This window comes from Zalophus californianus, chromosome 2 (assembly GCF_009762305.2).
Source record: "Zalophus californianus isolate mZalCal1 chromosome 2, mZalCal1.pri.v2, whole genome shotgun sequence".
Classification (NCBI taxonomy): domain Eukaryota; kingdom Metazoa; phylum Chordata; class Mammalia; order Carnivora; family Otariidae; genus Zalophus; species Zalophus californianus.
The window spans coordinates 103,092,997-103,116,187 of NC_045596.1; the positions used below are offsets into that span (position 1 = coordinate 103,092,997).

The following is a 23,191-nucleotide window of genomic DNA, read 5'->3' on the forward strand; positions in this document are numbered from 1 at the left end:
CTTTTTTTCCCCTTCTTCTTCTCCTATCCTTTAAAACTTTTCTTCCCCAGGCTATTTCTTCAGGCTCCAGCTAAGTGACTAATATATTTTCCCTGACCATAGTTTTAGTGATTTAAAATGCTTAAGAACTTACTGGGAAACACAAAATTTAGCTTCTTGAGCCCTACCCTAAAAGATTCCAGTCTTCTCTATTTTTAACAAAATTTCCAGGTAATTTTTACATGATGAACAACCTAAAACTACCAGTTTAAAGAATTCTACATTAGAAGTCAAGAAGTCTGGCTTCTAGTTCTGGTCCTATAATGATTATTGATTTACTGAGTGGTCCTTTAGCCCTACTAGAATTTATTCCCTCTGTATGTAGAAGATGGCAAACCCACCTACGAAGATAAAACAAAATTTATTTTCACCTCATGGAGCTCTTCTTTGGTATTATAAATAATACAGTAATAATGATCTTGTGGGACAATGGGCAAAATTTAAATAAAGTCATGTATTTAGAAACCTAATATGATAGCTAATACTTAGTAGCACTCAATAAATGAGTTATCATATTTATAAGAATTTTTTTCAAGTTTTTATTTAAATTCCAGTTAGTTGTCTGTTTTTCTTTGGTTGCTCATCTGTTTTTATTTTTGTTGTTGCTTTTTTGTTCTATTCATAATACTGGTAATACTAGCTGTGAAATTCATAGTAGCAGACAACAGAGGATGTAACAAAGACCTGAATTGTAATTGTCCTTTGATCAGAGCTCCCACAAGAATGTAAGACCATGCAATTGTATTTTCCTCTCTGAAAGTGTTTCCTGGGGGTTTTTTTTGTTTGTTCTTAGTACATTTTCTAAATTAATATCCAATTACAATGATTCTCTGATAACAATTTGTTCCACTGAAATGATTTTATACACACACACACAAACAACACACACACAGGCACTAACCATTTCATTTTTGTGTAACGACAAATTATGTATGACTTTGGATTTACCTGAATCCAAATACAAACTCGATGAGATATGAGCTGAAATCAGTAAGTGTCAGGTGCAGGCAGAAGAAACAGCACATCAACTAAATTCTGCTTGTTCTACTGCTTCCCTAGAGAACACTCAGCCAGATTTATGCCATAATTTTACTGTAGTGGGTTGGCTTACAAAAGATCTTTCCTATACCAAAACACAAGAATTATGTTCACCTTGGGAAAACATAAAGATCTATCTCCAGAAGCTATTTCCAGCTGTCCTTCCCTAACCAAATCTCCATGATTAGGCCAAAGATACATGTTTTATGCTAAGATCTAGCAAAAGTCCAAACTTTCAAAGTAACATCTGCAGAGAAGTTGCAAGCCAACATAAAAACATGTTCATTGTTATTGAAATTTTAGAGCTTGCATTCTTTTGAATTTTTCTGCTTCAGTGAGTATTCTTTATTCATAACCTCTCCAAGGCATTTTCTTTGGAGCACAAAAGGATGGCTCATATTCTATTTCCTTATTCTCATAAATTGTTACTTGTCAAAGTCTAACGTTCTCAAAATGATGTTTTATTTCCTATTACACCTACTCACCTAAACTTCCAGCTCCACAAAGGAGCAGGTGGAAAATTTATAGGTCACACCTTTTCTACTTTTCTAAAGAATTGATTAATAAAACACTGATCGGATTTGTTAAAGCCCGTGTGATATATTTGACTATAGTTATATGATTCAGGTAATTATACTTGGCTAAAATGCCAGAGATTAAAGAATGTGACCCAGGGAGTCTTGGTTTAGAAGAAACTTAGAACTAGTTGATTGTCCTGTCTTCAGATGGGTTTCACCAAAGTTATTCCATTTGACTCACCTTAAGTCCTGCAACAAGTGTGGACTTTGTACTTACTGTATACAAGGGAGTTAATGGGGACCGCAAAGGAAATAGAAGTCGAGGTCAGTTGAGGAAACTTAAAATCTCTATAATGGATACTTTTTTCAAACAGTCAAGACATGGGAAACATCTTGAAACTAATAAACAAACAAAAAAACAATTCATACCCTTATGAATATCAAACCCCAATGATGAAATGCCAAGTGCATGGTACAGAAAATAAATATAAAAGGAGGACGGATGTTCTTTAGTTCTAAAAAATACTTTAGTGGTTTAATTCCATTTTTATGTTCAAAAACAATTAGTAAAACATGTTCTGTATAATTCGTTAGTTATCTTTACTCAAAAATGCTTCCTTAGCTAAATATTTAATTAGAAACTTCTTTGGGGAAAAAATTTTAGTGCTAAGTAATTAGGCAAAAACAAAACAAAACAACCCAAAAAACAAAAAACATTTTATCCGGTCATTGAAAAACAAAAAGGATTTTTTTTCTCCACTTCATACATGTGTATAATTTACAAGAGTGGGGGGGGAACACAGGCAGGGTTAAATTAACTCTTCTTGAATCTGTGATATTTACAGTTTTAAGATTTTCTGCCGGGTTTTCACTTTTCACAAGAGGACAAGGCTGAGATAGAAATCATCTATATTTTCTAACCACATCTTAGCATGCCAGTAATTTAGTCTCCTGATTTCTCATATAAAGGAATGGCTAAGAGATTGTTTTGAGAGGTAGCGGGGAAGCAAATTGGTCTCTGGCTGCATTTCTCAGTAAGAGTCGTATATTTCCTTTTAAAAAATATCTACAAACTTTCAACATCTGTTTAGTTTTGCCATCTTCAACGTTCTGCTTTATTCGTTCTTACTCAAATTCAAAGTCAATCTCTTCTATTGTGCTTGGCTTTTGTCAGATAAGAATGACAAGTAAGGAAGGGATTATCTCTAGACTTCAAATCTCCTTTTTCCATAAACACACACAGACACACACATGCACGCATGCACACACACACACACACATACACACCACATTTTAGAAATTTAATTTCTCACCTATACCACTCCTAAAACTTCTTTAAGGAAAAGAGCTGATAAATTCACTCTCAATAAGATATGACTGAAAAATCCAAATTCCTTACTGTTCAATCATTAGATTTGAACTACCCTTCTTTAGAACAGGGACCTTGTCTGTTTTATTCACTGCCATATCTTCAGGGTCTAGGGCAATGACTAGCACTGAATATATGCTCAATAAATGTTTATTGAATGCATGCATTCAAGATAAAGTCTTTAGGCAAATTGAGCAGCTGTAGGCATCAGGGGAAATTTCTTTTTGTTGTCCCTGAAATACTTCTTTCAAGGCTGCTTGTAATTTTATATAGGGCCACACATGTAGTGAGCGTCCTTCCCTGTCAGCTGCCGACCCCACTTCTCCATTCTCATATTAAAAAGTGTAAGTCTTCACCTCTACCCTGAATCTAAACACAGACCTGATAAACCTCTCTGGGATTATTACAAATGCAGTATATTAGGTGACTTTTTGGCAAAGAATGAATTGCTAATCCTCTGAGCTCCCCAATCCCACCAAGCCTCACAACTGCTGAGGATTAGGCTAGGCCTAAAGCAACACAGGAGAAATTTATGTGGGCGTGCATGGGATTGATAAAGAAAAAGTGGCTCTGTGTTTCTCCTAGGAGCACCTATAGAGGTAGAGTCTTCCAAGTATTTAAATAGCTGTATGCAAAGGGACAACACTGAGGCAGAGAATGTGGGATATAACAGATTTAAATGTTTATTTTTGTGCCACTGACTCTTAACTCCTGAGTTGGAGGAGCCAAAGAGAAGATAATACTAAGAAACCTCACGGCATTGATCCTCCCATGCTGTATGAGGAACTTTGTCTATTGCTGTGTAAATAGCAGTAAATAGTCACAGGACTGGCAGGTACTCACAAGATAGTCCTTTATTTCCATACTGACTGTTGGGATGAGATCCACCCTCCTGCGCCACTGTGAAGCCTCCAAGAAACAAAGATACTAACATTCAAGTTCAGTATTTCCTGGCTTAGGTTGCAGCCATGTAAGCCAAATTTTCCATAACAAATTCTAGTCTTGAGTGTCTGTTCGTCATATATATGTGTGTGTGTGTATTTATATGTATGGTATATGTGTATATATGTGTATAGAGCCTCCTGCCCAACTTAGCTTTTAGTCAATCACTGACATTCCCTTCCTGTCCTCTGCATTGTCTAAGAATTGATAGGAGGAGCTCTTAAATGAAACCATTTCACACACACAATGCAAAGCCTTGAAGTCTCTGTGCGTCTGTGTCTGCTTTTGTCAAGGGGAACAGAGCATGTTTGTAAACATGTGGCATGGAAAGAAGATCCAGGCAATGACAGCAAGCCTGTGGCCCACCAGTTTCCTGTTTGTCTCTGACATTACGTTATCCCTGGCAACTGATGGGGGAAATAATCTCCAAGAGAACAGCACTTCTTTTCCTTATTATAATTTGAGAGTTTGGCAAGTAAAATAAATTAAAACCTTCTAACCCCCTTCTCAATTGCCAAACGCTTTTATGTCCCTGTTCCCCTCTTCATTAACTTTCCTCCTTCCTTCTCTCTCGAAACAGGAGAAAAAGCAATAGAAATAGACACCAAGATAGAGGCAGAGAGATGGCTGAACAGAAAGAGGCGTGGGGAGAGGGAGTTCTGTTTCAGTATTTTGATCTGCTGAAAACTATAATGCATTGAGTTTATGCAGGAGAAACTTTTGATAAAGATCACACAACACCTGCAGAGCTACAGTGAATAAACTTCATTTTAATATCATAAAAAGTGACATGACTTTTTTTTATCATATAGACAGACAAAAACAAGTCCCATAAATCCATTCATTCATTCAGTTGGCACTTGCATAGAAAGCATTACGTTGGATGTGTACATTCTTACTTTATCCCCCCTTTTTTTTAAGATTTTATTTATTTGACAGAGAGAGACACAGTGAGAGCGGGAACACAAGCAGGGGGAGTGGGAGACGGAGAAGCAGGCCTCCCACGGAGCAGGGAGCCCAATGTGGGGCTCGATCCCAGGACCCTGGGATCATGACCTGAGCCGAAGGCAGACGCTTAACGACTGAGCCACCCAGGTGCCCTTACTTTATCCCTTTTTAAGTAGAGTTGAACCCACTGGGAAATGGAACACTGAGAGGTGAGACAACTTGCCCTTGGTCACATTATGGTTGATTCAGGGCCTGTTCTGTTTGATCCCAAAGATGTCATGCTCCTGACACTATGCATTCTCTCCATATTGAGATGCCTAGTATCAAAAGTAGTGCAGAGAAAAGATGATAGGGATTTTGAGAGGAGTGCACCAAAATAAGGAAATTATCACTGAGGAACTGAGCAATTAAGTACTTAACTATCTTGTTCACTGTTCTTTTAATGAGCAATAGGCAAAAAAAAAAAAAAAAAAAAAAAAAAAAGAGGAAGAAAGAAAGAAAAGTTAGAGACTGCTGACTAATAATGATCTTTCAGAATCTAGCACATAGATTAGTGCAGAATGGAGAGTATTTAGTAAAAATAATTATCAGACCCACTTTTAGGTTTATATTCATGTCACACAAAATTAGGAGCAAAATCTTATTTTGGAGTAGTGATTTTCAGGCCACAGTGTCATAAACTTTGCATTTTGCATCTCATGGAAGTCATTTCTTAATAAATGACTACTAAAAAGATTTCATCTCCATATCAATTTTAGTATATGCCATCTCATTGTCAGAAGTCCTCAGACAATATTACCTTAGATGATCAGAATTTTGATAACTATTTGTATTTTTTTTTCACCATCTCAGGAATACCTTCATATTCTGAAAAGTGCTCAGATTTCTCATTATACTAGCCAAACACTTAAACATTCTATTAACTAGTTGGCCATTTGTTCCACAACATCAGCTGTAGGTAATGCCTTTTAAATCTTTTACATTATTAAAAATTTGATTTGGGGGAATCTATCCTTACATTAGAATCCACTAAACTTTAAAAAAAAATATGTTCTATTTATAAAAATCTTTTCTTAATATTAACATTGCCATTCATACTTTATATTGCTCTAGTATATATATTACTAAAATCGACTCACAGGGGCACCTGAGTAGCTCAGTTGGTTAAGCATCTGCCTTCGGCTCAGGTCATGATCCTGGAATGGAGGATCAAGGGTCCTGGGATCAAGCCCAGCATAGGGCTCCCTGCTTAGCTCACTCTGTCTCTCCCTGTGTGCTCACTCTCTCCCTGCCTCTCTGTCTCTCCCTCAAGTAAAAATAAATCTTAAAAAAAAAATCAACACTCATCATTAATTAATTATTACATGGAGAAAGAATGCCTATCAGGATATATCTTAATTTCTACTCATATCGGTACTCTAAATTTTACATACTCTTTAGTTTCTTTAATTTGTTAAATTTAGCGAGACAAATTTACTGTGATTTAGCTCCCTTACTTATACAGGCTCCTTACCAGAAGGAGCCCTAGCAATGTTTACAAGGTCATAATAATTTTTGTGAAATTTACAATGGTAAGATAGTGTAACTGAAATTGATTAAGACTGCTGTCTCTTTCCATTCTGACTCCCCCCACCTCCCAGCCCATGTCAGGCCATATTGGAGCGGCCAAAAACATTTGTGGAATCTGGCTAAAGAGTAGTTAATTGTCTTAGGGATACTTTGGGTTTAGTGGGATACGTTTATGTGGTTCACAGTCACTTTCCTATACAGGTAGAGTAATTGCTAACTGACTGGTTGCAGAGATGGCTTTTCCAGGAATCTTAATCCTGACTCAAAGGACAGAGTCAGAGGTCCTTTGATTGTCATCAATTCAAAGACCATGGTGACTACATTGAATAACAAAACTTAAAATACCCTGAAATCGTAAGGTTCTCTATGAAAGACACTTGGTAGAGATTTTCCCCCATACAGTAGCCCCACCTTATTTACAGGGAATATATTCCAAGACCTTCAGTGGATGCCTGAAACTGGGTAATACTGAACCCCATACCTACAATGGGCTCTTGAGTAACAAGGGTTTAAACTGTGCAGGTCCATTTGTACATGGATTTTTTTTATAGTATAGTACTGTAAATGTATCTTCTCTTCCTTATAATTTTCTTAACATTTTCTTTTCTCTAGCTCACTTTATCATAAGAATATGATATATGACACATATAACATACAAAATGTGCTTTATCAACTGTTAATGTTATCAGTAAGGTTTCTGCTCAACAATAGGCTATTAGTAGTTAAGTTTTTGGGGAGTCAGAAGTTACATGCAGATTTTCAACTGTGTGGAGGTTTGGCACTCCTAATCCCTGCATTGTTCAAGGGTCAACTGTACTATGTTTTTTCCTATACATATCTACCTGCCATAAAGTTTAGTTTATAAATTAGGCATAGTAAGTGATTAACAACAACAACTAATAATAAAAAAGAACAATTATAATAATATACTTCAATAAAAGTTTTGTGAATGTGGTCTCTCTCTCTGTCTCTCAAAATATCTTCACGTACTATACCCACCCTTCTTCCTCTTGTGATGGATGATGTGAGCTGATAAAATGCCGACATGATGAGATGAAGCGAGGTGAATGATGTAGGCACTCTGACTTAGCATTAGGCTACTATTGACCTTCTGATGACATGTCGGAAGGAGGATCATCTGCTTCTAGACCACAGCTGTCCATGGGTAACTGAAACCACAGAAAGCAAAACCCCAGATAAAGTGGGGGCTACTACTATATTTGACAGCTGTATAACATTAGTAATGATGATGTGTAGAGCTGAGACTTTAAACTATTGGGGAAGAAGTCATGCTCAACAATGCTAAAACAAAGACTAAATTCTCTTCCTATTCTCTCTATAGAAAATAGTACAAAATTATTATAATATAAAAGAATACACAGAAAAATTAGGCACAGACAATCAATTAATAAAACTATTATGCTTTTTCTGGCATTTTGATGCTTACTGTATTTATAACCTTGGAAAAGTTTGAAATTTATTGCAATTCTTTTCTTGTTTTATATATATATATATTTCTCATGATTTTTTTAAGGGACCTCCAATTGTATAAGCTTCCATATTGACAAAACCTGGATTCAACCCTGTAGGATAGGAAACCAAAGTAATTCACCTTATTTTTCTAAGAAGATTACATTTTTATTTCAAGTTAAGTCCAGTTACCAAAAATAAAGGTTTGTTTAAATTGTTCTCTCTTCACTTTCATTAGATTCTACCAAGGTGAAGGACATTTAGATAGTTGTTCTTCACATGGCAATTCTGTTAACATTGCTTCATGGGCTGACAAACGAAATCAAAGCAAATGGTTTAGAAATTTGCAAGGATTCGGTTTTGCCATCTATTAAGTGACAGTATGATTTAGATTGCTTATTCCCTTTCCTCTGGTCTCTTTTGTTGTACATTTTGCTAGGTGAGAAAAGAAAAAAGACAAAAAGAGACATATCACAAATAATATGCAATGATTATATAGTATATATCTTAACTTAGGACAGACTTCCAACTTCTCTGTGGTTTAATTTCAGAAATCATGTGGTACCACTGATACATGCCTCACAGGGAAATTCAGAGGATTGGTACTATAATACCAATAAAAGGGCCTGGAAGGAAAGTGGCCCCTACAAGTGAGGTGGCATTATTATACATGATGTGTCCCGAGCAAATGGGATTATTCCAGAATGGCTGCAGTCCCTTAGTTTCATGAATAATCCTTTAAAAGCAAAGAGATAAACCCTTGAGGTTAAGTTACAGCTTGATGAAATCCTTGAAATGACCAAAGTTGGAATTCAGACATTGTTGTACTTCGGAGATATGGAACAGCTACAACTACCATTTCTTGCCCTTGTCCAGAATAATGTCTTATTATTCTGTCCTCTCTCTATAAGTTGGAGCTTATTAGGCTGAGCAACTTTTTGTATAAGTTCTACAGGCATAACACGGTGGCTGCCACCAGATAAAAGGGGTGCTGAATATGTTTTCATGCACCACTGGACATAGGCTTAAATTTTTAGTTATTTCTATTGCTTTCCTACCTACCCGCTACCTTTGTTAAACTAACAAAACACAGAAGTTAACATTTTAAACATTTACTCATTTACTTATAAAATGGCAATACTGAGAACAAATATCAAAAGAGTAAAAGAATTTAATACACTTTAAATCTCACCAACCACTGCAAATTCAAATCCCGTTCTAACTCATTCAGGGCATTTTCCTATAATTCAAAGTCATTCAAACACACACTACGGACTCGCAGTACTTCGGTGCGTTGGAACAACCTTGAGAGAAATAGCTCTCACAGAAAACGGACTCTGAACTTCCCCTGGGAGGTTTTGAAGTGCCACTCACAGAGACAAGGCATTACGTTGCCTCCTTAGGACTCCATTAGTTCTTGGCGCACCTGGCCTGGGGTTCCAGATTTTTACATCTTCCTGCTCCATGCAGCCCGGGTAGAAAAGAAATATTCACCTCAGTATATGAGTCTTTTCAGGAGGCAACACTGCCCAGATTTACCCAAACATCTCAGGGGCTTTTTTTCTGGCACGGTGTTTATTCTTTATTTCTTCTAATTTCTCTATTTTTCTAAGAGATTCTGTTCTTTACAATGACTAACTGTCATAAAAGCTAATATACACTAAACTGCCTTCTTTTACAAGCTCTTCAAGTTTTTTTCTTTTTATAACGATTTCTTCCCAGAAGCTTCTAGCACTAACTTACTTCTTAAAGGGACCTTAGATTTATATCATAACCTTCATTTTAAAAAATGACTTGAATAGCGTACTCAAGTTTTTAAGGGTTTATCGAAGTTTCCTCTCTTAACTAAAGAGCCCTTAGTCTAAACAAAAACTCAAATACCGAGATTTTCTTGATAAGCAGAAAAATTATATTGCTGGAAAGTGCTTAAATTCTACTGATAATGCAACTCATTCCCAGCAAAATAAAATGAATATTCCTACGGATATTCTGTTATGAAACTAGGTTTCCTTTTGTCTTTCTTGGTAAGCATGCATTGTTCTGGCAGTTCTTGGTAAGAGAAAGGCAGCTACATGTATAGATATAATTTTCTTTGATGCAAATTTCTCTTCTGTTACTTTCCTTATCTCCCATTTGCAATTATGTGCTGCTTTATGAAGCAACTGTGACACTGTTAACTTTATTTCTCCAAATAAATAGGGTCATTTATTCTAGTTCTGCTCCAATAGCTTGAAAAGTTCCCATTAAACACCCAGGTATCTTCCTAATTAAACCAAATGCTAAACTCTTAAAGCCCATTGGAAAATTCCTCTGATGTTTGACACAGTCGGCAAATCAGCAGTGAAGGCTTCTGTTTAAGCTTCCTTAAACTACAAAGGCATTTCTTCGACTGTGAGCCAGGTACTTAGCTGCTGTCAATTTTCCAAAGAATTCCAGAAGTAACCCTTAGCTTCTTGTGTTGGAAAAAATATCTCTTTATTTATATGAAGAATCAAAAGCTATCAAAAAAATCTAGTCTTAGGAAATTATCCCTGGAAGCTTACTGCACAATATTTTGTACAAAAACTCAGTTTCAAAGGAAATCCATCCTTAATAGGGGAAAAAAAAATCTTCGTGTGGATAGTGAAAACGGTCTAGCCTGAAGCTCTTAAAGGGGCAACATCTCCACTGCTCTTTTTTTATTGATTCAAATAGCCATGACCTCAGAGCCAGGCAATTGCTTTTGAATTACCTCTCCACTTAAGGTAGTCACGAATAATGCCAGATGTGTTTCTTTTCAGGATGTTAACAAAATTTCCAGACTCGAAATATGTGAAAAGAGGCATGGGATGTGTCTGCTTTGGAGTTGTCCCTGCAGGCGAGCCCACTTTTTATTACTTCTGTTCTTAGCAGTCAGAGCCATGCTTCACATAAAGGAGGCTAATGTTCCTGTACCCTCCCAACAGCCTCCTCCTGTCTCATTGTCCTGAGCTGTCCCTCATGCCAATTCAGCCTTTATACCCCCAAAAAGTTATCATCTGAACATGTGAACTTGGGTGGAAGATCTTCAAATGTTCTCCATTTCTCATAGGAAAAAGTTCAAAGTCCTTAGCATGATGTCTAAATCCTAATCTGCTTTGGCTCTTTCTTGATGGTTCTCTCTCCTAAAGTGCTGCCCTTCTCTTGGTACCCTAGCACCCCACCCAGTCTAAACACCCTGACCTCTCCAAACTCTGCCCCTTGACTCAAGCTGCTTCTCTTGTCTGAAAGGCAATAAAAGCTGTAGATACCCTTCAGGTATCCGTTCTTATAACACTTTCCCCAAAGACACCTTCTCAAATATTCCTACATGCAAATAAACAAACAAACAAAAAAACTTTCCTTCTTCCACATCATACAGCACTTATAAATGTTGTGTGCATTTATAAAATCTGTTCCATGATGCCTTATGTGGTTCTTTAAGTACGTTTCTGTCTTTTCCACTGCATCATAATCTAGGACACAGAGAGCTCTGTATCTTACCCATTGCTATAGGCTCTTTTATGACTTCTTCCCATTACTTCCCCGTCCAAGGCCTAGCAAAGAGGTTTGCATATACAATTTTTAAAATATTTGCTGTTTAGTTGAATTATCATTGCATAGCTGCTTGTGGTGGTAGTTTTCTATATGTAAATTAAAAATTAGTTTAGAGTACTAAAGTGTAGAAGTTTTCCCCCAAATATAAGAGACCTGATTGCTGGGAATGCATTGTGTTGATGTATTTAAATACCATTTCTCTTCAATTTCTGTTTATTTCCAAATAACAATTAAAGTAATTGTAACAAAAATGTGTACACACACAATACCAAAATACAAATATATAAAAGGAGTTTCTTCATCAGTTCGGGCTGCTATAACAAAGTATTATAGACTGAGTGGCTTATAGACAACAGACATTATTCCTCACATATCTAGAGACTGGAAATCTCAGATGCGGGTGCCAGCATGGTCCAGTTCCGGTGAGAACCTTCCTAAGGCTTACAGACTGCTGACTTCTCTTTGTATTCCCACATGGCAGAGAGCAGAGGGGAGAAGCAAGTTTTCTCATGACTCTTGTGAAGGGCGCTAACCCCACTCATGAGGCCTTCATCATGACGTCATCTAATCCTAATTACCTCCCAAAGGTCCCACCTCTTAATACCATCACATTAGGGCATAGGCTTTCAACATAAGAGTTTTGGAGGGACACAAACACTCCCTCCATAACAGAGAAAAAAGTGAAAATTATGTCTTCTTCCACTTTTGTCCCCCATTCCTCCTTCCTAGAGGCAACCTTACCAGTTTCTTTTGTATCCTTACATATATTTTTCCCCTGCCCACTCTCTTTCTTTCTCTCTCTGAATTGACCACGGTGTTTTGTTTCAAAATTAGAATGTTTGCTTAATTTGGAAGAAATGCCAGTTTCCCTTCATGTAACTACCAGTAAATTCCTAAAATCCCGGTAAATTCCTAAAATCCTTCAAATATTACCTGCCAAACAAGTTCTCAGAGTGATGCCCTACATCTTTGTCTTCATTGTTGATGCTCACACACGTACAGTTAGATGATATTTGCCCTCTTGCAGAGTCTCTGTAGTAGAAAAATAATAAAATCGATAAAATAAAATTATCTTTTGAGTACCTACAATTTAGCCAGTATAACAGTATATCAGGCAATCTCTTTTGTTGTATTAATCCTCACAACAAAGATATTGATTTTTGTCTCTCATCCATGGGCATAGATGCAGATTGAGGTTTAAGACTGTAGGGCTGGCCAGTAACTGGAATGCAATTCAGCACAGGTTTATCAGACTTCAATTTCAAGTAGAATCTCAAATCATGGAATTATATGACTCCATTATTTGTCTCTATCACTTTATAATTGTTTTCTTTCTTCCTTCCTTCCTTCCTTTATCAGTTAGTTAGGCTCAAGTTACGTTATTTATATACGCTTCATGTTGCTACAGGATTATTATAAAAATAAATTTTATATAATCCAAGGAGTATTTCCAAGTAGTTTTGGAAGAAAAAAACCTAAAAGTCATCCTTAATATTCCCACTCCTTCATTTCCAGGTCTCTAGAGATAAATTAAAGAGTCTCCTGGAGAATCACAGACCTGAACCTCTGAAACAAATACTACATTATATGTTAAAAAAAAGAAAAAGGGAAGAAGATAGCAGGAGGGGAAGAATGAAGGGGGTGAAATCGGAGGGGGAGACGAACCACGAGAGACTATGGACTCTGAAAAACAAACTGAGGGTTCTAGAGGGGAGGTGGGTGGGGGGATGGGTTAGTCTGGTGATGGGTATTAAAGAGGTCGCATTCTGCATGGAGCACTGGGTGTTATACTCAAACAGTGAATCATGGAACACTACATCAAAAACTAATGATGTAATGTATGGTGATTAACATAACATAATAAAAAAAAAGTTTCCTGGAAATTCATACGTAGTAAACTTGTCCTAAGAATTTCAGGGTTGTAGGCTTGTCACAATAGTAGCATACAAGCTGATTCCTTATGAAAATCCCCAAAATTGATAAAGTTAATAAGCATGCTCAGAAAATAAAAACTGGTACAGTGCAGTTGAGCTTTTTATTTGCCTCAGTAATTGTCCCAGAGTCCTTTTGAGCTTGTCTTCATCCCTTCCAATTTTTCTGTTATTCTGCTGAGATATACTTCAAATTTTGTTTTTCTGATTTGAAACTTAACAGCCATAACTGAGGCACAAATCTAATATTGATGTCTTCTTTTGTCTTTCTTTTTAAATATGAAGCTATAATTAAATAATTAAATGTTGATTTAACAAATTCCTCAAGAAACTAAAAGCAAGATAGTATACTAGAAAACATACTGAACTCAGTCTCAGAATGAGACATGGATTAAACTTTTCTTCTTTTCTTTATTTAACCTGCTCATTTGTTCATCGAGTAGACTAAATCTACTTAGAATATGACAACAGAATAAGTCATTATTGTGTATTATTATTACTGCTATTATTTTGCACCTTGGTCTCTTTATCTATAGAGAGCATTCAGCCAGCTGAGGAATCTCCAAGGTCATTTCAAGGATAATATTCCCTCTATTTTTTCCTTGAGAACTTGTGACTTTAGATCTGTGCAACCTAGGACTGCTGGAAGGAAGAGGGTTTTGTGAAAGGAGCACATGGAGCTCCCTAGAGGGTAATCTTTTTAGCTTTACTGCTTCCCTGAGTTCTCAAATTTTGGTAGTGACTGAGTCCTCCATTACTGCCTGGTCTTTAATTAAAATAAGACCTTCGACATCAGGGGAAATGAAGAACTGAGAATTCTGCCATGGAAAGCATTTCACATTTCCTTTGGACATTTGGGAGTTGGAGTGGATTGTGGCACCTTGCTTCTGGTGATTTGATGACACCATCCATCCTTCATAGCACCGCGGTACAGTTTAGGACGTCATTGTCTTATCGGAAAGACAGCAATGACAACCAGGATTAGCTCTGCTTTGTTACAGCACTTATATAAAAGGTTTTAAATATTTAAATGCAGATACAATGGAGGGCTTCCTATAATCCCCACATCTGGTTAATAATCAATTAAGAAATGCTGATGGAAAATATATAAAACGTATTATTATTATAATAGTTTATTCTTGTAAATAGTTTGCACAAGAGCAGTTAATTTGGAGAGGAAGCAAGACATTAAAAGACTAAAAAGATATTTGACCTTCATGGTTCTTCAAGCCGACAAACAGGTCATCCAGACATATGATTCTTCAGAAAGAACTAGAACATCCATGGGAGAAATCACTTCCTTGAGAATAAGGTTGATTTGCAACCCATTAAATTCTAACACTGCAAATTTGCTACAGGTATGGGATCATTCTTCACATACTTTATACTACCTTTTATCCATAGGCTGAATATTCTGCCAAGCATTTATTCAGTATCATTAAATTGATAAACGGTCTTCAAGATATTTCCCACAATCACTCTGTAAACGCTGCTGAAATAGGCTTTCCCAGAATGGATAGCTATGAAAGGGTTTGGGAGGCCAGTCAAATTTTAAGATTTAATCAAAAGAGAGTTACATACATTTAAGGCTATAAATTCTGTTTGCCAAAGACAATTTATTTTTACCTGTTCCTTTGGATTTCTTAGTTGTTTTTGGTGAAAAAATGCATATATTAAAGTTGTACAACCATAATAAACTCAAGTCAGGTGGGGATGTATTGGAAGTATGCTTTAAATTTAATAATCGACTGGTCTTCATGGAGTTACCATGACAAACTACAGAGGTTACAAAGCTGTGTTGTTGTTGGGTTTTGTTTTTTTTTTCTGTTGTGCTTCACTGTGTTTTCTTCAGTGCAGTTTGATTTTTATCAGTAGGGTGTTGACATCATTTCCTTTCTAAGTGACCATTGTTTAACACTGGTGGGGAAGGACAGGAAAGGGGCAATATATTTATTTATATAAAAGGCTCTAGTCAAGAAAATGTTTTCTTGGGTACTTTATTTCCTCATTGTCAAAAGTGAGGTTCTTACAAAAGGATAATGACAGTATTTTATATCTAACACAAAAGCATGGTCGTTTGTTTTTGTTCGTGAAGTTTTACTTACCTCTACATCACTTTTGATAGATAATCTTTCTTTTGGATATTACTTTTTATCCTCTCATAAATTCCAGAAAGATATTTTGACGTGAGGATCCCCTGAAATTAAAAAAAAAAGAAAAGAAAACCAAATATCAAAGACATCGATGTTTAGTGAAGATTGAGTTGTCTTCTATAATTCAACAGTCTCTTCTTAGTGCAAATCCAGCTAAAATGGAAAGGATTAAACTCTGAGTTGATCAAAAGATTGGAGGAGGCTTGGGGTTTCAGTTCAACTTAGAGGCTGAATTAGAAAGCAGTGAGAATGGAATAGTAATGAGAAAGTGTATGATTCCCTGAAGTATGCTTTAATCCCTTTTTCTTCTTCTTGCCATGGTTTCTTTTTCAGAAATGGGGTTCAGAAAAATACGGGCAGAATATGATTTTTTGGATCAAACTAAAAATATTCTTCTCTATATCTTTTTTTTTACTAATTTATTAATAAGTTTATTCTTCACTCATAAAAAAGAAAGTATTTTTGGCTTTGAAATCATGACATAAAATAAAAAGGCAAATAAGTGGAAATTACCAGCTGCAAGTAGGTAGAAGCAACTCATGCTGAAACCTGAGCAAGTACTCCGTGCTTTGGGCTAGAGCAGGGGTGCCAGGCGAAGCGAGAGCTGGAGTCACGGGGCCAGTGCAAATGCCCAGTGAGCTCTCAGGGCCACTTAGTTCCCAGAGGTTGTTTGGTCAGCTTACATAGGAAGTCAATCCTCCCTTCCCTCTCTCCTTCCTTCCTCACCTTTAACTACGGGAACAGTAGGCAATAGTGCTTTGATGCTAGGCTTTCTAGTTTGTAGGATAGTGTTGTTTCAACATGTTTAACCTACTTGTTTTCAACCTTCAAAAACACAAAACTGCTAAAATCAACTGTAACTAAAAGCCATTTCTATTTTTGGTCAGTTATCTGCTGTAGGCAAAGCTTCATGTAGGAATTTTTATTGCGGATTTCTATGACTGCGTCCCTAACAAGCTCAATGAACATCGGCGGCCAAAGCTTCTGCAGAGCCTCGTTTTTCATGTTGATTTCCGTGGCTTCCTTCACAAGGTCCTCCATATACATCTTGCAGAATTTCTTTTTTTCCTTTATTTCCTCTAGCCTTTCGTTATAAAAGTCTCTCGTGGTATAATTTAGCATAGCACGGTTTGTGTTTTCTCCTACAAGTCTTTTGCTATCGTTGTTTTCTTCATTGACAAGACCAGGTTTTTTTTTCCTTTGGTTTCTAGCAGATACCGGAATTGCTTCTTTCTGGCATCACCCAGAATTGAAATCATACGGTACTGGGGTAACTCGGAAGATGCGACATGTGCTAAGATTCCAAAGAGACTTTCAGCCATTATCATGTCATTCTGCGTCACCTCTGTCCCATTTATTGTCTGCATACTAAAATGGCTCAGCCTAAACAGTACATAGTATTTCCAGAGTGTAAAATTGACAACTGGATTTCCTTGAGGATCAATTGTCAACTGGTCGACACGGCGGAGTTGAGCTAGTGCATTAAACTGCTGCAGCATTACAAGATTTGTTTCCTTGAATTTAAGGTGCAGAGAATTAGGAAATTTAATCTTCAATTTGGGAAGCACTTGGACGATTTCATCAAATTCTATGAAAGTGAAGGACACTGTTGTCACCATTCCTGCTGTTTGAACACTCCAATTCCGATCTAGAGATTCCAGTGCTCCTGAGCCATACAGGGAAAGTGTGTCCCCATCCACTTCAACAAGGTGTGTATCTGTGACAGATAAACCCTGTAAAGCATTGGTGAGTCCTGAGTCCAGAGACCCTGTTTCCTCTGGAAATGCAGAGACAGTGCTTCCGTGGAGCTGAGAAGCGTCTTGAGAAGAGTCAGAAAATTTTCTATCTTGATTTGGAGCAATATTGGGTATTCGATGCTGTTGCAAGGCCCACTTTCAAGCTATGTTGTTAATCGTTAATCTTTTCTTCTCCTTAAGCAAGGACTGTTTATGACTTTCCCATTTCTTCTCTTCCTCCTTTTTGGCTACAACAGATGCCATACGCTTTTCTTCTTCCGTGACTCTCTTCATGTCCAGCTGGCGCAGCTGCATCATATTCTGAAGGATAGTGTGTTTGTACCATGACTCTTGAGCTATTGGATTGCCATCAAAAGTGATGTCTGAGAGAGAAGAAGAGTCAGCAAGGCAGCAAACACTTTCAAAAGTAGAGATATTGTTGAAGCTGAGAAACAGACGTTGGAGGCAGGGGAAATTGTCCACATCTCTCACAAAAGTGATCTGATTGTGTCGCAGGTTAAGTTCAGTTAGTGAATCCAGCCCATTAAGATTATCAACGTGACTTAAAAGGTTCCTAGCAAGATTTAAAACTCTCAAATCACACAAATGACTGACATTTTTGATTTTGGTAATCTGATTTCCATGAAGGTCCAAGACATCTAAGCTTTTGAGGTTCTCCAGATTTGAAATTTGCTTGATTCTGTTTTTCCCCAGCAGAAGGGCATGGAGGGATCTCAGAGTAGAAAGCCCACTGATTTCTTCAATTTGGTTATCATATAAATCCAAGAATATTAGCCTCTGTAGATTAGAAATATTTTGGATCCGAGTTATAAAATTGTGTTGGAAGTTCAACAAACGAAGGTGTTCTTCGCCATCAATGATAGGACATACAGTCAGCTTTTGCCTTCCTAGGATCAACCTGTCTGAGTAAAGAATTTTCTCTTCAGAAGAACGCTGCAGAATGGGAAATGATGGCATTGATGAGCTCGCCAGATGAATATGATCACCTTGCCTACTTGAGTAGTTTCTTTCAAGATCATGTTGCAAGAGTCAACCAGAGAATGATGGTGTTTCTTTATTTAGCTTGAATTCAATGTTGTTCTCAGCCCGGCCAGAAACAGAGCGGTACTTCCCAGGAATCATGGCAGGAGACAGTCCAGGATCTGTTAGATCTGCCTTAGAAGCGACGATACAGCGGAGACTCAGAGACAGAAAGGGGTCTTCTCTATATCTTTATTAATAGTGTAGTATGAGACATTTCTGTGGGCATTAGTAAACCTAAAGCTATTTTTTTCACTTAATAATAACATTAAATATTTATCAATACGTACTATGTTTTAGTCACTTAACTGAATAGATTGCATCAGTCATTTTATCTTCACAAAAACACCGAGAAGTTGGTTTGAATATCAACCCATATCACAGGGTAAGGAACACCGAGGCTTGCCTAAGATCATGTAGCTGGTAAATTGCAGAGCTGGGATTTAAACCCAGGCAGCCTGACCAGGCTTGTAAGCCACTCTTAAAACTGTTATACCGATTGCCTAACGTAAGATGCTATTCATCAGGTATATTGTTCTCAATGGACATTGTTTTAAATATAAATAAGAGAAAATGATATAAAATATACACACTCTTATTCTTACTATCACCTCTACCTTTAAGAACATAACATATTTATCACCAGGATTCCAGGGCTAAGCCTTAGAGACAAAGAGATGAATCATATAGAGATTTGTCTCTCTTCCATCTCAAAGCCTGATGATGGAGGAAACCACTCTATATATTTATTTGATTGTATGGTTTTAAAAATAATAACTGTGGAGGGGCACCTGGGTGGGTCAGTCAGTTAAGCATCTGCCTTGGGCTCAGGTCATGATCCTGGTTACCCTTCCTGCTTGATGGGGGGCCTGCTTCTCCCTCTTTCTGCCCACCCCACCCTACCCACTCACACTTGTACTCTCTCTCTCTCTCTTAAATATAAATGAATGAAATCTTTAAAAATAATAATAATAACTGTGGGTTCATTTAGGATAATAAATTGGAGTAAGTTCAAGAATAATTCTTAACTTTACATGTGGCCAACATGAAAATCTTATTTTTTTATTCCATAAAGATGTATATCTATATATGATTGCATAAGAATACATTGTTCTTATTGTTCCATAAAGACAATGTACCATTTCATCAAGCAAACTATAATATCTGACTGGTAGGTGCATAATAGTTTTAATCCCTATAGCATCCTAATGAACTTTTCCTTTATTTAGCTCATAGTATCTATGATACCACAGGTACTGATGAAGTAACTTTATTATGTGAAAAGCAATGGAATGGAGAAAGCAAACAAACAAATAAACATGGGCTTGGGGTCAGAAGGTAGTCTTTCTATACTACTTCTGACCTTACAAGCATTGGGACTTTAGGCTGTGTCCTCAACTGTCAAAATATGGAGACACGTCTCCTATCTCAAGTGGAATCCTCCTCTTTTGTTACATCTCAAATCTTTCAGTTTTCATGTCAACATGAGACTGACTTAGTACAGTTTCTATGAAGAATACTGTTGTTACTGTCATAGTGGAAATGTATTTGATGGGGATAATAATACAAGGTCAGAGTAAAGCAGACTAGGCTCAAGTCTTTCTCTTGTTCGTGTTCTTTCCACATTCCTAGAGGAGAAGGTGTCTTCTCCCCACCGGCAGTCAGGTCTTCCTCCTGGAATTTCGTAATGAACGAATGGCTATTCAGCTGGCCATTCCTAGCTTCCAGGGCACATGGGCAAGGATTCCACTTGAGTGTTTCCTGTGCAGATGTGCTGCTTATAAGGAAAACATTTCAAAAGATTAAAATTAGAGAACACACACACCAGAGAAGCTCTGACCTAAGTTCCTCAGCAATCATTCTTTCTCCTTATCTGTGACAACTGAAATTTTCTTTAGAGATTTTTAAAGTCCTACTTCTAATGAGAATACAAACCCAGGAAGAGAAGATATGGCTTGCTGAGAATTTGGTATGTGACTCAGGTGTCCTAACTTCCAAACCATTGTTCTTCCCAGGCAATAGAATATCATCAGGGTCTGTGTCACTGCACACAGCTCAGCAGACCTGTAGCCTAATATCTGTACTGATTTACAGTAAGAAAATGTCAGTCCAACAAGTTTGAACCATCATATATATCTTTACTGTGGGTTTTTTTTTGGGAGAAATTTAAAGGATTTATAGGGCACTTAATTCAGCCTGACTTCTTAAAATTCATCTGGAGACATTTCTTCCATCTGCAAAGTTTAATTTCTTAGGGGCTAAGATTGCACCCAACCTCTGTGTACAACTGCCATGCACATCGTCTTCCATGCCTTTCCATCTACTCCTCACGCACAACTGTCCTATCCTCTCTAATGGGAAATGTCATCCTTCTCCGACTCTGCTGCTCATACAGCAAGGAACATCTCTAAAATTAGGGGAATAATGTCCTCCATCATCTTGTATGTTGGTTTGTATTTATGATTATGACATATTTCAACTTTCTTTTACAAGCTTCTAAATATTAAAATGAAAAATAAAACTTGTCCAATAACTATTTTCTCGGGCGCCTGGGTGGCTCAGTTGGTTAAGCGACTGCCTTCGGCTCAGGTCATGATCCTGGAGTCCCGGGATCAAGTCCCGCATTGGGCTCCCTGCTCAGCAGGGAGTCTGCTTCTCCCTCTGACCCTCCCCCTCTCATGTGCTCTCTCTCTCTCTCATTCTCTCTCTCAAATAAATAAATAAAATCTTTAAAAAAAAATAACTATTTTCTCAAGTAACTGTCAGGAAAATGTAGGCTGTTCCAAGGAAACTGCCTAATGACCAGGAGCCACTAACACCCCCTCTGCATCATTGTTGACAAAGAAGTAAAACACAGGCTGAGGGGTAGAGTTAGGGTTTCTAGGGAACGTTGAGTTTGGAGTCAGTACAACTTAATTGCATTTTCTCTATTTTTTGTTGTGTTTTTATATGTTTGTTTTCTTTACTAGCTTGTGGGGCAGATTGTTTTGTCACCTAGGGCTAGTATTTTACCTAGTATAGATTCACCACTCAATAAACCTTCAGGAAAGAATAAGTGGATGAACAAATGAAAATATCTATGAAATCGAATTTTTTTTTGGTAGGAATTGAGGACAGGGGAGAGCAAAAGGAGAAAGCATTGCCCAAATTCACAGCTTCTAGCCCAAGATGATGGCCAAAGTCTGAGTTGAGCCCTATTAAAGATATCCCTCCCTCGGGGCGCCTGGGTGGCTCAGTCGTTAAGCGTGTTAAGCGTCTGCCTTCGGCTCCGGTCATGATCCCAGGGTCCTGGGATTGACTCCCGCAGGGGGCTCTCTGCTCAGCGGGAAGCCTGCTCCTCCCTCTCCCATTCCCCCTGCTTGTGTTCCTGCTCTCGCTATCTCTCTCTCTCGCTGTCAAATAAATAAATAAAATCTTTAAAAAAAATGTTTTAAAAATATCCCTCCCTCCTACTTTCCAAATCCATGCAGGGCCTGCAGCCTCAGCAGTCCTCTCCTTCGCTGTCTGGGAACACTCCCTCCTTTGTGTTCTGTTGTGGGAGTCCACGGAGCCCAGCAGATCCCATGCCTGGCGCTGGCCTGTAATCCCCTTTGCTGGGCTCTGTGGTTGTGAGGACACCACTCAGCAATGCCAGGTTGGGGGCCTTCACGCCCTCTCCTCTCGGCTGCCTGTTTCCTGTACCACCTGCCAGGTTCCCATCATCTCTCCTCTGAATAAATAGCTAGTGTACCAGGCCAGCAAATTTTTTTAGATTGTACACATCATACAGAGTCAAAAGTAGCATAAATCTGAGTCTCCTACAGCTGATCTTCCCCCTCCTCTACCTCCGCCCTCACTCACACAGGATCTTTCTTCACACTGAGAGCTGCCAGTTGTCCAAAGGGAGATAAATTAGCAGCATTCCCCAGACAAACAGTTCAGTAAGAGTGCAAGCATATTGACGAGATGGGCTGCGGCTGTAGCACCTAGCTTACAAATCCAGTTTTGAAATTGCAAAGGTGCTTTAATAGCATAAATAAACACTATAAACATTTTTAAAATTCCATCTGCCTTATCTGATTGAGACTGATCCAGGTTATCTCAACAGCTCAATGGAAATGCATTTTAAATGAAACAGGAGGCAAATCTAGATACTTTATATAAGCACAGGAACAGGATTGGGGGGAAAAACACTCTAGTGCCTTATCTCACTCACAGAGTCCTTAGAAAAAATGGTGTTATTCTTAAAAGAAAAATTTTAGCTGACAGAGCAGCCAGTTGATAGTTCTATGGATTTTAATAATTTAATGTACCAAACTTTAGCTTTAAAAATTCAATGAGATAAGTTTGATTTTAAAGTTAAGTATAGTTTGAGTCAAGATAAATTGATAAAAATACAGCAAAATAACTCATTGCTCTCAAAATTGCTTTTCACTGATATAAAAATAAAAGTGAGATTGAACACAGGATAAACCAATTTGAATTTATAACATTTTACTCCCAGAGAGGCATTCTTCTTTTATAGATAAAGGGTTAACAGCTGCATATTTACACTGTGATATGGGATTCCAAACATTTCTCAGCTGTGATGAGATTTCAAACATTTCTCAGCTAAATGCTTAGGAGACATACCTGGCCAATGGAAATGCCCAAGAAATAGGTTTTCTGTTTCTATTTTTTTCTTAGTCTAAAGTTACAATGCTGCATTTTATACAAAGGCAATGGTTCAATGAATTAGCAATTATCAACATTCAAAGAAAACTGTTATGGAATAATTAAATGCATCATTTTTAAATGCATTTTTAAAGAGATGGAACCCAAAAGCCAATAATTTTTAACACTAGCATACTCATGCCCTCATATAGACTGGCTTATAATCACCTGCTATGATTCAGAATCATTT

At 37.5% G+C, this 23,191-nt stretch overlaps 1 protein-coding gene across 1 annotated transcript; it reads right to left on the bottom strand.

Annotated features, from left to right (window-relative positions):
• Positions 1-16,244: 16,244 nt before the first annotated feature.
• On the bottom strand, positions 16,245-18,411 carry LOC113925504 (leucine-rich repeat-containing protein 49-like). The gene is given in 2 exon segments (XM_035726339.1): positions 16,245-16,726; positions 16,729-18,411. Coding segments are annotated over 2 exon segments (2,004 nt in total). The 3' UTR covers positions 16,245-16,405.
• Positions 18,412-23,191: the final 4,780 nt, after the last annotated feature.